The 12,503-nt window shown below is 58.0% G+C and overlaps 1 protein-coding gene across 2 annotated transcripts in view; it reads right to left on the bottom strand.

The window, feature by feature from the left end:
- Positions 1-12,503, bottom strand: part of LRP1 (LDL receptor related protein 1) — a 79,633-nt gene that overhangs the window by 19,742 nt on the left and 47,388 nt on the right. For both annotated transcript variants that reach the window (XM_059403489.1, XM_059403490.1), the window contains 16 exons: positions 12,133-12,307; positions 11,954-12,048; positions 11,608-11,757; positions 11,348-11,488; positions 10,896-11,030; positions 8,958-9,089; positions 8,577-8,711; positions 8,245-8,374; positions 7,977-8,103; positions 7,416-7,567; positions 7,200-7,324; positions 6,537-6,914; positions 5,052-5,241; positions 1,365-1,569; positions 802-994; positions 66-191 (listed from right to left, as the gene is read on the bottom strand). In XM_059403489.1, the coding sequence (XP_059259472.1) occupies positions 66-191; positions 802-994; positions 1,365-1,569; positions 5,052-5,241; positions 6,537-6,914; positions 7,200-7,324; positions 7,416-7,567; positions 7,977-8,103; positions 8,245-8,374; positions 8,577-8,711; positions 8,958-9,089; positions 10,896-11,030; positions 11,348-11,488; positions 11,608-11,757; positions 11,954-12,048; positions 12,133-12,307 (2,589 nt within the window). The remainder of the gene's footprint in view (positions 1-65; positions 192-801; positions 995-1,364; positions 1,570-5,051; positions 5,242-6,536; positions 6,915-7,199; positions 7,325-7,415; positions 7,568-7,976; positions 8,104-8,244; positions 8,375-8,576; positions 8,712-8,957; positions 9,090-10,895; positions 11,031-11,347; positions 11,489-11,607; positions 11,758-11,953; positions 12,049-12,132; positions 12,308-12,503) is intronic.

Here is a 12,503-nt window from a genome sequence, read left to right as displayed (position 1 = left end):
GAGATGGCGCCAGTATGTGCCCAGGGTCCCCCACCAGTGTCCCCCTCCTTCATCCCCTCTCTCACCACGGCAGGTGAGGTCCTCTTGGAGGATGCGGCCTCCTCGGCAAGAACAGTTGACGTGGCCTTGGTGAGTGAGCAGACACAGGTCCTGGCAGCCACCATTGTTGACGCGGCAAGGGGAGAGCTCGCCTGAAACAGGGACAGACGACAGTGGGCTAGGAGTGTTCGCAGCTGTGCACACACAGGAGGCCCCCACCCACTCACACAGCTTCATGGAGCTTCCTAGCCCCGGGCCTGTGGCATAGCGGCACATGGCTGGGGGAGCAGAAAAGGCGCTACAGGTGGGACAGGGGGAGTGTCTGGGGTGGGCCTGGGGCAGAGGGGGTGTGTGCTCTCAGGAGTAAGAGTGAGAGGCCTGGGAAAGCTACGGATCTGGGTGAGGGCCGCTGGGCAAGGCCGGGGCACGGGCACGTGCACGTAGAGCATGAGGTAGGCAGAGCCTGGGATGCGTGTGACCAGGCTCTGGGGCATGTGTGGTCCTGGGGGTGGAGAAGGACTAGGACATGCGCTGGGGTGTCCAACGATTCAGGTGAAACCATTGTGGGGTGGTATGAATGTGTGTAGGTGTGTGTGTGTGCACAGATGTCTTGAGGGAGCTGGAGTAGAGGGGTGTTAGGTGTCTTGGAGTTTCTTGGGGACTGTGTGTACAAGGTGTGTGTACAAGTGGATGTCCGCATGTGTGTGTACATGCTGGCACCATGGGCGGGAGAGCAAGGCTGGTGGCAGTGGCCCCACTCACAGCTGTTGGTGTCATTGGCCACGGCGATGATGCCCATGGGCTGCTGGGGGATGTCCACGCGCAGTAGCTTCATGTCGCTGCCCACGTACTTGTTGGCGCGCTGCACGGCTCGCCGCACCCAGTCAGTCCAGAAGATGTGCTCCCCGTACACAGCCAGCCCGAAGGGGTGGACTGGCTCCGACTTCAGGATCACCTGTGGCACCAGCATCAGGCCCATCACAGGTGGGCTCAGGTCTCCTGCCCCAACTCCGCCCCATGGCAGCTGGCCCCAGGGACGAGGGCGCCTGGCCTTGGCCCAGATCCCTGGATGCAGCTGGGAAGGGGAAGGACCCACAGAGACATCTTGCCTTTTCCTCCCTAAACCGATGAGGAAGCCAAGCCTGGACAGGATGGGGGCCGCATGAGGCCACACAGCTAAGGGGCCGTGTCATTGCCTCATTCTCCCCCCAAATCTTCCCACTCTGCAGCCTGACCTCCTGCCGGGGCAATCCCTTTCTTGGCTGACCCGCTGCCCCCTGAGCCCAGCCCACCTGGAGCCCCATTCCGCCGGCCCCCCGACTCACATAGCGGTGAGAGCCGTCATACTCGCACCGCTCGATCTTGTCCAGGGTGGCGTCGGAGAAGTAGAGCTTCTCGGCCCGGTGGTCAATGGCCAGGCCGTTGGGAGTACGGATGTCCTTCTCGATGAGAGTCAGGACGTTGGCTCCCGACAGGGCTGCCCGCATGATGCTGGGGTGCTGCTCGTTCCAGTTGGTCCAGAACATCAGGCTAGGGGAAGGGAAGGCCCCGGGGGTCAGGAGTCAAATCCAGGGAGTCTGCCACAGAGGGCTCGGTCGAGGGCCAAGAGTTGACCAGAACCCAAGGGTCAGCCAGGGTGTGAGGCAGACGCCCACAACCCAGGCGGACTCATAGTCACTAAGGCCAACATGGCCCGGGTCCCAGAGGGCCAGGCTGCCACAGGGTCGCTGTGTGGGTGTGTGTGCACACGGATTTCTCGGTGTCTGGGAAGTGACCGTCTGCGTTTACTGAGAGACGATGGCGTAGCAAGTAAGGCAGGCTCTGGGCTCCCATCCAAGCTCTGCCACTTACCAGTGAGGAACCTCAGCAAGTGACTTAACTTCTCTGTGCCTCAGTTTCCTTCTCCAGGAGGCAGGGATAATACTACACCTGCCTCATAGGTGGTTTAAGGATTCAGAGTTAATGTTTACCTAATTACAGCTGGTAAAATGCCACATGACTATTTCCCATTAGGTTCTTAACTGTTTGCCTGGCATCCGGGAAACACTTGTGAGTGTCTCATATATGCCCGTGCTGGGGACACATGGACCCCACCCTCAAGGAGTTCTTGAAAATCACCCTCTCTGTCATTTCAGGCTTTTGCCTATCTGGAGTCTGAGCCCCAGTTCTGCCCCTTACTAGCTCTGACCTTGAACCAGCCTCTTGTCTTTGCACATTTGCTTCCTCTCGGTAAAGGAGGTGGTGGGATCTGGCCATGCTCAGCTCCCTTTAGGGGTGGGGAGGCTCTGGAGCTGGGAGTGCCTCACTTCCAGACTGCTCAGCCACTGTGCTAGGTGTGACAGTGTGATCCTCTGACCACCTGCTCTGGATCTTGACCCCTGGATCCTCTGTCCTGGAGATTCACACTCAGTTAGGCCTGGGGCCGGGCTGAGGAACTGCACTTTCCTGCATTTCCCAGACAAGCTGCATGCACCCTGGAGTTGGAGAACCATCTAGCAGCAGAGTCAGTTCTGTTTCCCAGCTTCCTCACAGCAACTGCCCCTGCCTCCCGGCCTGAGGGTTCCACATTGTCTGCCCTCTGCTGCTCAGGACGCAAGGCGTCTGCTGCTCGTGGACTTGTCTCCTCTAACCTCTCCAGGCTTGTCTCTTTTTTTTCAAGTAATGTCTACACCCCATGTGGGGCTTGGACTCGCAACCCCAAGATCAATTTTAGTATATGTGCTGCCGAAGCGAGCACACAACCCCAAGATCAAGAGTCGCATGCTTTACTGACTGAACTGGCCAGGTCCTCAGGGTCTCTCTCTTCTTAACACCCCCTCCCCACTCAGTTTGAGCTGAGGCCTCCTGCTGCTATGCTCCGGTGGGAACAGGACACCCGTTTCCACTTAGGAGGTGCTGGCTGCTCCCAAGCCCTGGGACCTAAGGAGGCTGAGGCTCTGCTTTAAAGGTGCTCATCCTGGGGCAAGTGGGTGGGGGTTCTGGATGGCTCTCGGAGTTCAGGGTGGGAGTGTGGACAGTGGCCCGATGCCATCAAGGATGGTGGCATCTCTCTCCGGCCTCCACAGGGGAAAGTGTTGTCCCAGGCCCAGCTGCAAGAGTCAGCCTCCTGGCCTTGTTGGTCCCACACCCTCAGGTAGGGCCCTCGGGGACTTCCACACCACACCCTCAGGTAGGGCACATCAGACTCTGTGGTAGGAAGTGGCTTTCCTCTTACCATGACAAACTACCACATGTGGAAGGACATGTCCCACAACTGAGGATTCTGGGGTTGGGGGGGAGGGCTAGGAGGAGGGGCTTTCCTGAGGGGCAGCTGTAGGGTAGGCTCAGCAGGAGGGCAGGGGGTCCCTGTCCCCTTCATCTGGCTGCACACTCCCCCCAACCCCGACCTCAAAGTATTTGCTCCTTCTGGCCAAGAGAGGGCCTCTCCCAGACAACTCAACTCTTTCTCCTGCACCCTGCCCTGGCTTCAGTACCCCCGCCTCCCCACCTTCAGACCCCAGCTGAGGGGCTGCCTCCTGGAGGACACATCCCTTGGTATCCAGCTGGGTCAGGTCCTTGTTACACACTCATAAAGCCCCCTGAAGCCTCATGGCTAACAGCAAATAGACCCGAGGTAGAGCCAAGGTCCATCTCACCCTCCCCTGGCTCCTCAGCACATCGTTGGTTCTCAAAAGCCATTTGCTGAGTGAACAATGGAATTCCCTGGGCTCAGAGCAAAGGAACCTGCTGGACAGCCATGAAGGAGCTTCAGGAAGCCACAGTGCTCCATCACCTCTGGACTGGAGGTGGGAGGCAGACAGGGGTGTCCGGCAGCATCCCCCGCCCATGGAGGTTCCAGGCCCATAAGGGACAGCTGCCGGGGCCAAGGGTCACAGAGGGAAGACAGAATCTTTGTCGTGAGCCATGGACACGCAGGCCAGGGTGAGGCAGACCAGGGAGAGGGTTCTTGTGCTGGTCTGCAGGGCCAGGAGGCTGGGCTGGGGCTGGATTTGAGTGACATCAGGGTAAGGAATCTAGGTTCTGTACACTCACTGTTTCTAAGTAGTTGCTTTTGGGTTTTGTTTGTCCCTTCGTTTCCTAGCAAAGCTTTGGGAAAATATTCCAAGTGTTGCCGAGTTCCGGGGAAAACAGTTTTGCTTTCATGTGGGTCAGGATTTCTAAGGTGAGCGGGTGGCTCAGCAGCAGCCCACACAGTGAAAATTGTGGGGGCGGGGGGAGGGTGTTGCTGGCCCTGCAGGGAAGCACAGCGGGTGGAGACCAGGGGCGTGCAGCACCCCTAGGGCTATTTCCTCCCAAATTCTCCAGATTTGTGCTCTGGCCTCCCTTGCAACCTGAGCCTAACCTCCTGGGCCATCCTCAGGCCTGCCCTGCACATGGGAGCCCCTCGACTGGGCATGGGGGAGGCCCCCACAGTCCTTCCTGCCCAGAGCACTCCCTCCTCTGGTTGTCACATAAAGCACTACCCTGTGTCCGGGCTGCCCTTCCCTGGCCTGCCGACATCTAGGCCCAGTGCCAAAGCAGGGCCTCTGGGATGACTCCTGGTCATTACACATACAGTCCTGTACTTGTCTCAGCCTTTCCCACCACTGTGATCTCTCTCCTCCGGGCTGGTGGTTTGAATGGGCCCAGATGAAGGCTTCCATACAGCAAGTGTTCAGTGAACAATCTTTGCCTGAAGCTTGGAGGGCCAGAAACACAGAGGACCTACTACGTGCCTCGACCATGGCTCTCTGATGAAAGAATCAATTCATCACTGAGCCAGAACTGTCCTTCAGAGTTCCCCGGTCCTCCCCTTGGTTCAGGCACCTGAAATATTATTGTCATATTACAGATGAGGAAACTAAAGCTCAGAGAACTCCCACAGCTGGCCCAAGGTCACAAAGCAAGGAAGTAGCTGATCTCAGGGGACAGCCAGCCCCTCCTGCGGCTGCACCCCCCACCCAGGGCTGCCTGGGGGAGCTTCTGCCACCCTGTGGCCTGTCCCTTTCCACTCCCTGTACCCAGCAGCTCACTTCTGGCACTCGTCCAGCACAAAGGCCCGTGGGTGGTCGTCTCCAGACATGGTAATGACCGTCTCACGCTCGAAGGCCCCTGGGCGGGTCTGATCGACTGTGTGGCGGGTGATGGTCGATGTTGTGTAACTTGTCCAGTAAAGGGTGTCCCAGCCACGGTGATAGGCCAGGCCTTCCACGGAGCCCACATCTACAAGGGGAGAGAAGTAGTCGTGGGTTGGGATGGGGCCAGAGAGCAGAGCCAAAGGGGGTTGGCCCACAGCACCCAGTCCTCTGGCATATGTGGGGCTGTCAAGGGATGTGTGCGAACACAGCCCTTGGCACCCCCAACCCCTCCCGTCCTTCCCTATTTTCTAAATGAATCGTCCATGGTCCATCTCCCGACCCATCTTCCTATCTTCCCCACAGCCGAGTAGAAACACTTTATGGATTTTGGTGAGTCACATCCAACTTGGGCTGTCCCGGGAGCTTCCAAATGAACAAGACCCAAACTGGATCGTTCATAAACATCCTAAACTCCGGTTAAAGAATTAAGTGCACAATGAGTAGTGGAACCATAGCTTAAGAGAAAAAGACTTGGGCTTTTGTGGCTTCTAGCTGTATGACGCCGTGCTTGCCAGAAGGCTGCATTATGAGAAGTACTGTAGCTTAAACAACGGGCCGAAGACAGGGGACAGTTCTTGCCAGTCTCTCCTGGTCAAGCTATGGTTGCAGGGTATCTGGCTTAGCTCTGGACACGTTTTTAGGCAGGCATGTTCTGCATGGAGCAGATTGTGTCCAAAGGAGGTTCAAAGGACAGATGCTTGTTTACCACTGCTGGATACCAGGACCTCATTCAGTGTTGGGTAGGTCTTTGTGGACAGGATGAATGAAAGAAATGAGCAAAGGAGTGAGTCAAGGGACCAGGGCTTACCCAGCCCGGAGAAGAGGAAACCGTAGCACAATGAAATAACTTTGCTCTTTGCAAAGAGCCGAAAGGCCGTTCTAGGACGCTGTGTCTAGCCCCTAGCACTCTCTGTGGAACGTGTACACGTGTCCTGTGCTGAGCTAAGCTGTCACACCTGCCCTTCAGGTGACCCTGCCTCCCTACACATGTGAAACACCTGAGGCCTGGACAGCAAAGAGAACTTGCCCAAGTGCCTGAAACCCCGTGGCTGGGGCTGAACCAGCCTCTCTGCAGCCTGTGCCGTGAATACCGGCCACACAGAGTAGAGCTTTGTGGCCCCTGGGGGCAAACTAGGGCTGGAGGGGGAAGGAAGAAGAGTTGACTCTGACTTCAAATGAGGAGAAACTTTCAAGTAACTATGACGGGTGCAGTGTGATTCGCTGGCGAATTGTCAGAGACGCGGTCATAGCAGGGATTGGGATCCAGGACGCAGGGGGTTGGCTGAGGGTGGAGGGCTCCTCTCCCCGGAGGCGGGGCTGGTCCTGCCCCACAGCCCCCGACCCTCCCCTCCTGGGGGGAAGATCGGGGTATGGGCTCACTCTCCACGATGGTGGTCCTCCAGGAGCCATCATCATTGATTTGCTGGATGTTCCCGAAGTGGATGTCGCTGAAGAAGATACGATTGGGGGTGCCCGGGGAGGTGCCTGCTCGGTAGTCAAAGGCCAGTGCGATGACATTCTTCATGTGCTCAGGATCCTCGAAGGGCTGGACGGGTGCGTTGAGGTTGCGCTCGTCAGACAAGTGGATGCTCTTGAGGATAGTGCGTTCGGAGTACAGCAGGTAGCCAGCGTACTCGCGGCACGACGCCCCATCTTCAGCCAGCATCCCGTGCGCGCAGGCACATGCCCGCTGCCCGCCGCCCCGGTACAGGCACAGCTGCTGGCACCCGCCATTAGCCACCGCGCACACGTTGGTGCCTGCCAGGGATGGGGGGAGGGGAAGGAGATGGCTGCAGAGGGTGGCCTTGGACATCTCTGCCACCGTGGGGACCCTGGCTGGGCCACCAATCTGCCTCACCACAGACAAGCCTCTGGGCCTGCGCACACAGAACCTGGATCGGTCCCAGAGCTTCCCAGCCTCTCCTCCCCTCTCTCGGCTCTCTGGAGCTGCTGGAATGTGTCCCTGTGGGTCCAGCCCCTATTCCAGCCCTTCCCACTACAGGGGAGTCATTCCCAGGCCAGGGGGCCCCCCGTGAGCCTCACCTTTCTGCCGGTCCCGGTTGAAGACTTTGATGTCTTTTAGCTGGACGCCGATGCCCGTTCTCAGGGCCACGGAGTCTGTAGCATTGTCTTTACTCCCGCGTTTGATGGAGCCATTGGCATGAGTCCTGGGGGAAGGGAAGGGCTAGGCTGTGAGCAGGGTGTTGACAGAGGGCGGGAACAGACGGCGGAGGAGAAGACCAGGGCAGAAGACCTCACCTGTCACTCCAGTAGATGAAATCCTCAAACACGGACACGGAGAACATGTCCATGTTGTTGCTGGACAGAACCACCTCACGGTTCTCACCCGTCTCCAGGTCAATCCGCTCAATCTTGTCTGTCCGGGCATCACACCAGTAGAGCTTTCCATCCTACAAGCCAGAGGCACCCACCTCACCTCTAATGCCCAGTGCTTCTAATCAGCCCCAGGGTCCTGGACCACAGGACGGGTCCCACTCACTCCTGCCTCCCGTGTCTTTCTCCTGCTTCTTCCATATCCTTCCCGCCCTCTGACCTGCCAGTCTGACAAGCTCTAGGCATGCCTTCCATCCTCACTTCTGAGTGATGGCCCTGTACCCCTCTGGGGTGGCAGGAGTCCCATTCTGGGTCAGGAGCTGGGCCAGAAGACCCCATGACTACCCTAGGTCCACATCTTCCCACCAAATGGGGCCTCATCACAGGGAGAGTCAATGGGAAGAAAAGCATAGGGTAAGGGGAGCCTCCCCCAGAGCATAGGGTCTGGATAGCCCATGGGCTCCAGGGCCCAGCCTGCACCCAAACCTCATAGTCCACTGAGATGCCGTTGGGCCAGCTGATGCTGACGTTAACCAGCACGACCCGCTCAGTACCATCTAGCCGAGACCGCTCAATACGTGGGTACTGGCCCCACTCAGTCCAGAACAGATACCTGTGGGGTGGAGGAGGGAGAAGTTGGGGGTCAGTCCCCAGACCACCGAGAAGAGAAGGTCTCGTCAGTGTGGGCTGTGGGGAGTGACCAGGCCAGACCCGAGCCAGGGCTGGGACCTGGACAGCCTGTCCAGCTTCTCACCCCTTCTCTGGGTGAACAGTGATGGCCCGGGGTTTATCCAGACCCTGGGAGATGACCACATAGCGGAAAGAGCCATTGAGCCGGGCGACCTCAATGACATCGAAGCCCTGGTCGGTCCAGTAGATGTTGCCTGAGGAGAGAGTGGGTGGAGAGGAGGAGGAATGGGTGGGAGCACTTGTACCTGGTCCCTTTTCAGCCTCTAGATCCCTGCTGCTCCCCATCTGTTCTGGCCTACTCCTCCTCAGACTTCTCCTGAGATCCCACATCTCCCCTGCCGGGCCTCTACCTCACCTGGAGGCCCCCAGCCCACCCAGGACCCTCTCACGGCTCACCTGCGATCCAGTCCACGGCAATGCCCTCCACGCGGCCAATGCCATTGGTCACCACATCCTCACGCCATGTCTGGTCTCGCTTAGCCCGGCTGATGGTGCTTAGGCCCATGTCCACCCAGTAAATGGTGTCGTTTTCTGGAGGTAGAGGAGCCAACATGGGGATATCCCACAAGACAGGGGAAAGGTTGGAGGGTGGGCAGAATCAAATGGCAGTCAAGGTGGAGGTCAGTGCTGGGATAGGGGCAGGAAGCTTGGAAGGGAAGACAGAGTAGGGTGGGGGTGCTGTGTTGTCTCCCCCTCCACCTGTGGTCGGGCAGCCTCTTACAGAGCACACCATCCCCAAAGTAATGTCCCACTCCCTCCTGCCACCAAATCACTCACCAGCATGGAAGTCGATGCCGACAGCCAGGGACGTCCCCGACACTGGGACCAGGGCATCTGACTTGTCGTTGGGATCCAGGGGGATTCCGCGGATTCCCTCATGCACAGAGTACAGGAGAAAGGAACCCACACCTGAAACGCAAGGACACTCAGGCCCAGGCCTCAGTGACACACCTTTAAGCTTGGGGTCTGTCACTCTCAAACCTATTATTGTTTTCTGCTTCTTTTTGATATCTTCTCACAGCTATCACTCCTCCCCATTCAACACACAGAAACACACACTTTACTTAGTCTGAGGCCTGCAGCTTGGGCTGGGAATGTGGGGAATAGGAAAGGAGAGCACCTCTGGTGAAGCGCCTGCAAGACTGCTAGTCCCCACTAGAGGGCAGAAGAGACCTGGATTTCTCTCTCCCAAAGGGGGCCCTTTAATCTCCCTTCACTCAATACAAGCCCGCAACCCCAAGGGCTGTTGGGGAGAACCTGGGGAGGTTCAGACAAAGCAATGACTCCTCAGTGAAGACTTCCATCTTAGGTTCCTCTTTATCCTCCTCAGTCTGGCCTGTGTCACCTACACCCTCTCTCAAACACCTAAAACTCAACATTACTGACTTCTCACTCCTGAACTGGTCTCATTCTGTTTTCCCATTTCTTCTTCTTCTTCTTCTTTTTATTTTAAAAAACTATTTATTCATTTGAGAGAGAGAGAGGAGGGCGTGAGCACAAGTCGGGGGAGGGGCAGGCAGTGCCAGCAGGGAGCCTGATGCCGGACTCAATCCCAGGACCCCAGGACCATGACCTGAGCTGAAAGCAGACACTTAATAGACTGAGCTACCCAGGCCCCTCTCTGCTTTCCCATTTCTTACAAGGTGCCACCATCAACATGAGCCAGAACCCTCCACTGCCTTTATCCCTTGATACAGTATGTACCCAGATCAATCCCCCAGCAGGCTCTGGTTTCTCAGGCTCCATGAAAAAAAAGGACTCATGGTCAAAGGAGTTTGGGGCAACCCCAAACATTAGAGTCTTCTCTTGAGAAAAATTCTCAGTGCAGATGAACATATACAAGACTCTGAGAAGTTCTGCAGCAAAAAACACTTAAACTTTGTTCAACCCAGTGCTTCTTTCTGTAACATCTACCCACATCAAAGAGGAAGGTTCCCAGAGCGCACTTTGGGAAGTGCTGTCCTGGGGCAAATTCATAAATCAGTCAGCAAGTTCTTGTGAAATGTTTGAGTCTCAACCCTTCTCTTCAACCCAGCTGCTAAGCCCCATCTCTTAACACAGGGCTCACGCTAATAGCCTCCTAACTGGTCTAACCACCTGGGTTTGGTTTCTCCCTCCCCCACGGGCCGGCTCTCTGCCGCCAGGTTAATCTGCCCCAAACACCACCTTGCTGAGAACACACCAGAGGCCTGACTTACCCCACAGCCAATCACCTATGATCCCTCCCATACTCTGCCCACCTATGGGCTTGGTGCCTTGAGGGCCCTTGCACACTTCCTCCTCTTGCTCTGGACCCTGTGCCTCACTTGTTCTTCCTCCTTTGAGCCATGCACTCAAATCCTCCTTGCCCTGTAGAACTAGGCTCACAGCACACCTCTTCCATGATGCCAGCCCTGGCACTGCCTGCCGACATCTCTTTCTCCAAAACCCTCCTGCAGGGCCCGGAGAGCACCCCACCATCCCGTTTCCCCTCCGGGTTAGCCCCATCTCTGGCTAAGACTGCGGCATGGGAACAGGACATGGACTTCTACCCCCGGGGTTCCCCACCAGCTCCCAGCATGGTGGGGGCTTACCAAACATCTCATTCAGGAGGCACTTAGTAATACGAGATCCATGCAGTCCTGTCTGCAGGGTGACAGGGGGCAGGTGGGGGGCAGGGGGCAGGAGGGGTCAGGGCTTGGGTGGGGGGGTCCCTGGGCGGTGTTGGGCACGGACCTTCGCAGGCCTGCTGGCCGCTCCGGAGGCTGTAGCCGGCGGTGCACATGCAGGAGCGGGTGGACTCGGACGTGGGCAGGCAGAGCTGGGAGCAGTCCCCATTGTTGACGCTGCAGGGGTTGGTGCCCTCGTGGTCTGGGGTGGGTGGGAGGCACAGAGAAAGAAAGGGATGAGGTGGCCCACCTCACAGTCAGGCTTGCAGTGCTCAGGGACAGGATGGGCACTGCCTTCACCCTGGACCTTGGGTGGGGGTCACCACCCAACCCACGCCCGGTCTTTTGTTCTCGCAGACCCCCAGCTCTTGCAACCGGTGTGGCTGTTAGCACATACGGCACCTTCGCGAGAATGAGAAAGAGGAGCCCCTCTGGGTGCAGAGTGGTGTCGAGCCCGTGCTCATCCCCGTTCACCTCCCTGCCCACGGAGCCCCTCTGCAGCCTGGCCGCAGGCCTCACCCAGCTGGATGCTCTCGTCGTACACTTTCATGTGCATCACCAGAGTGGTGCTGTTCCGCAGGACCACAGGCTCTGAGCCGTCCGCCTTGTTGCACGTGCCCATCTTCTCTGACACCTGATCTGCCCACCACAGCTTGTCCCCTGGGGAGGCAGGAGGGGATGAGATCCCGGGGAGGGCCCCACCCGGGAGGGCCCCACCCCCAGCCCGGACAGGCCCAGCCTCTCTGCTCCTGTCCCTGCCCCCAGCCAGCAGCCCTCACCCATGATGGCCAGGGCCGTGGCCTTTCCCAGCTGGCTCCGCATGGCGTCGATGACCTCCAGTCCGCTCCCATCCAGGTTGCAGCGGCTGATGGTGTGGTTGCCAGAGCTGATCCAGTAGAGTTTGCTTTCGGGGAAGTCGATAGCCAGGCCTGGAAGAGGTGGGTGTCACTGCCAGGGAGCGTGGCTCCTGGGCAGGGGGCTGAGGGATATATGGTCTTGAGGGAGGATGGTGAGGACACACACTAAGCTAGGAGTTTGGCAGACAGAGGGGCAATCAGTGGACCCCGAGGATCTCCTGACTGAGGAATTAGGGCAAGCTGCAGTTCGGGAAAGGCAAGCTCGTACCCACAGGGCCCTTCTGGCCACTGAAGAGCAGGGTCCGGTTGCTGCCATCCATGTTGGCCATGCTGATGTTATCCCCATCGGTCCAGTAGAGCTTCCTGGGAAGGTGCGGGAAGATGAAGTCAGACCTCTCTGTTCCTGCCCCACATCCCACGACCCCCAACCCTGGGTCCCGGACTGACCCACGCAGCGGGTGGACCACCAGTCCGTGGGGCTGCTCCAGGCCCTGCACCACCGCGTTCTTGAAGGAGCCATCCAGTCGGGCCACGTTGATCTGCTTCTTGTTAGTGTCGTAGCTTGTCCAGAACAGGTTTCGGGACACCCAGTCCACAGCCAGCCCGTGGGCATTTGGCAAGTCTGGGGAGCACAGTGGGGACTTGGAGGATGGGTTTTTGCGGGGGTATAGGTCGGGAGGCTGGAGGAGGTGGGGGACCGGCCTGGTTTTGGCGGGGGAGTGGCTGGGGATCGGGAATCCAGGGTTGGAGCACTGAGAAGGGGGAAGATTTTGAAAAGGAATATTGGGATCGAGAGCACCAGGGATGGGAAGGAGAGC

This window comes from Mustela nigripes, chromosome 6, assembly GCF_022355385.1.
Source record: "Mustela nigripes isolate SB6536 chromosome 6, MUSNIG.SB6536, whole genome shotgun sequence".
NCBI lineage: Eukaryota > Metazoa > Chordata > Mammalia > Carnivora > Mustelidae > Mustela > Mustela nigripes.
Note: the sequence above shows the minus strand (reverse complement) of the source record. Positions and strands in the feature narration are given on the sequence as shown.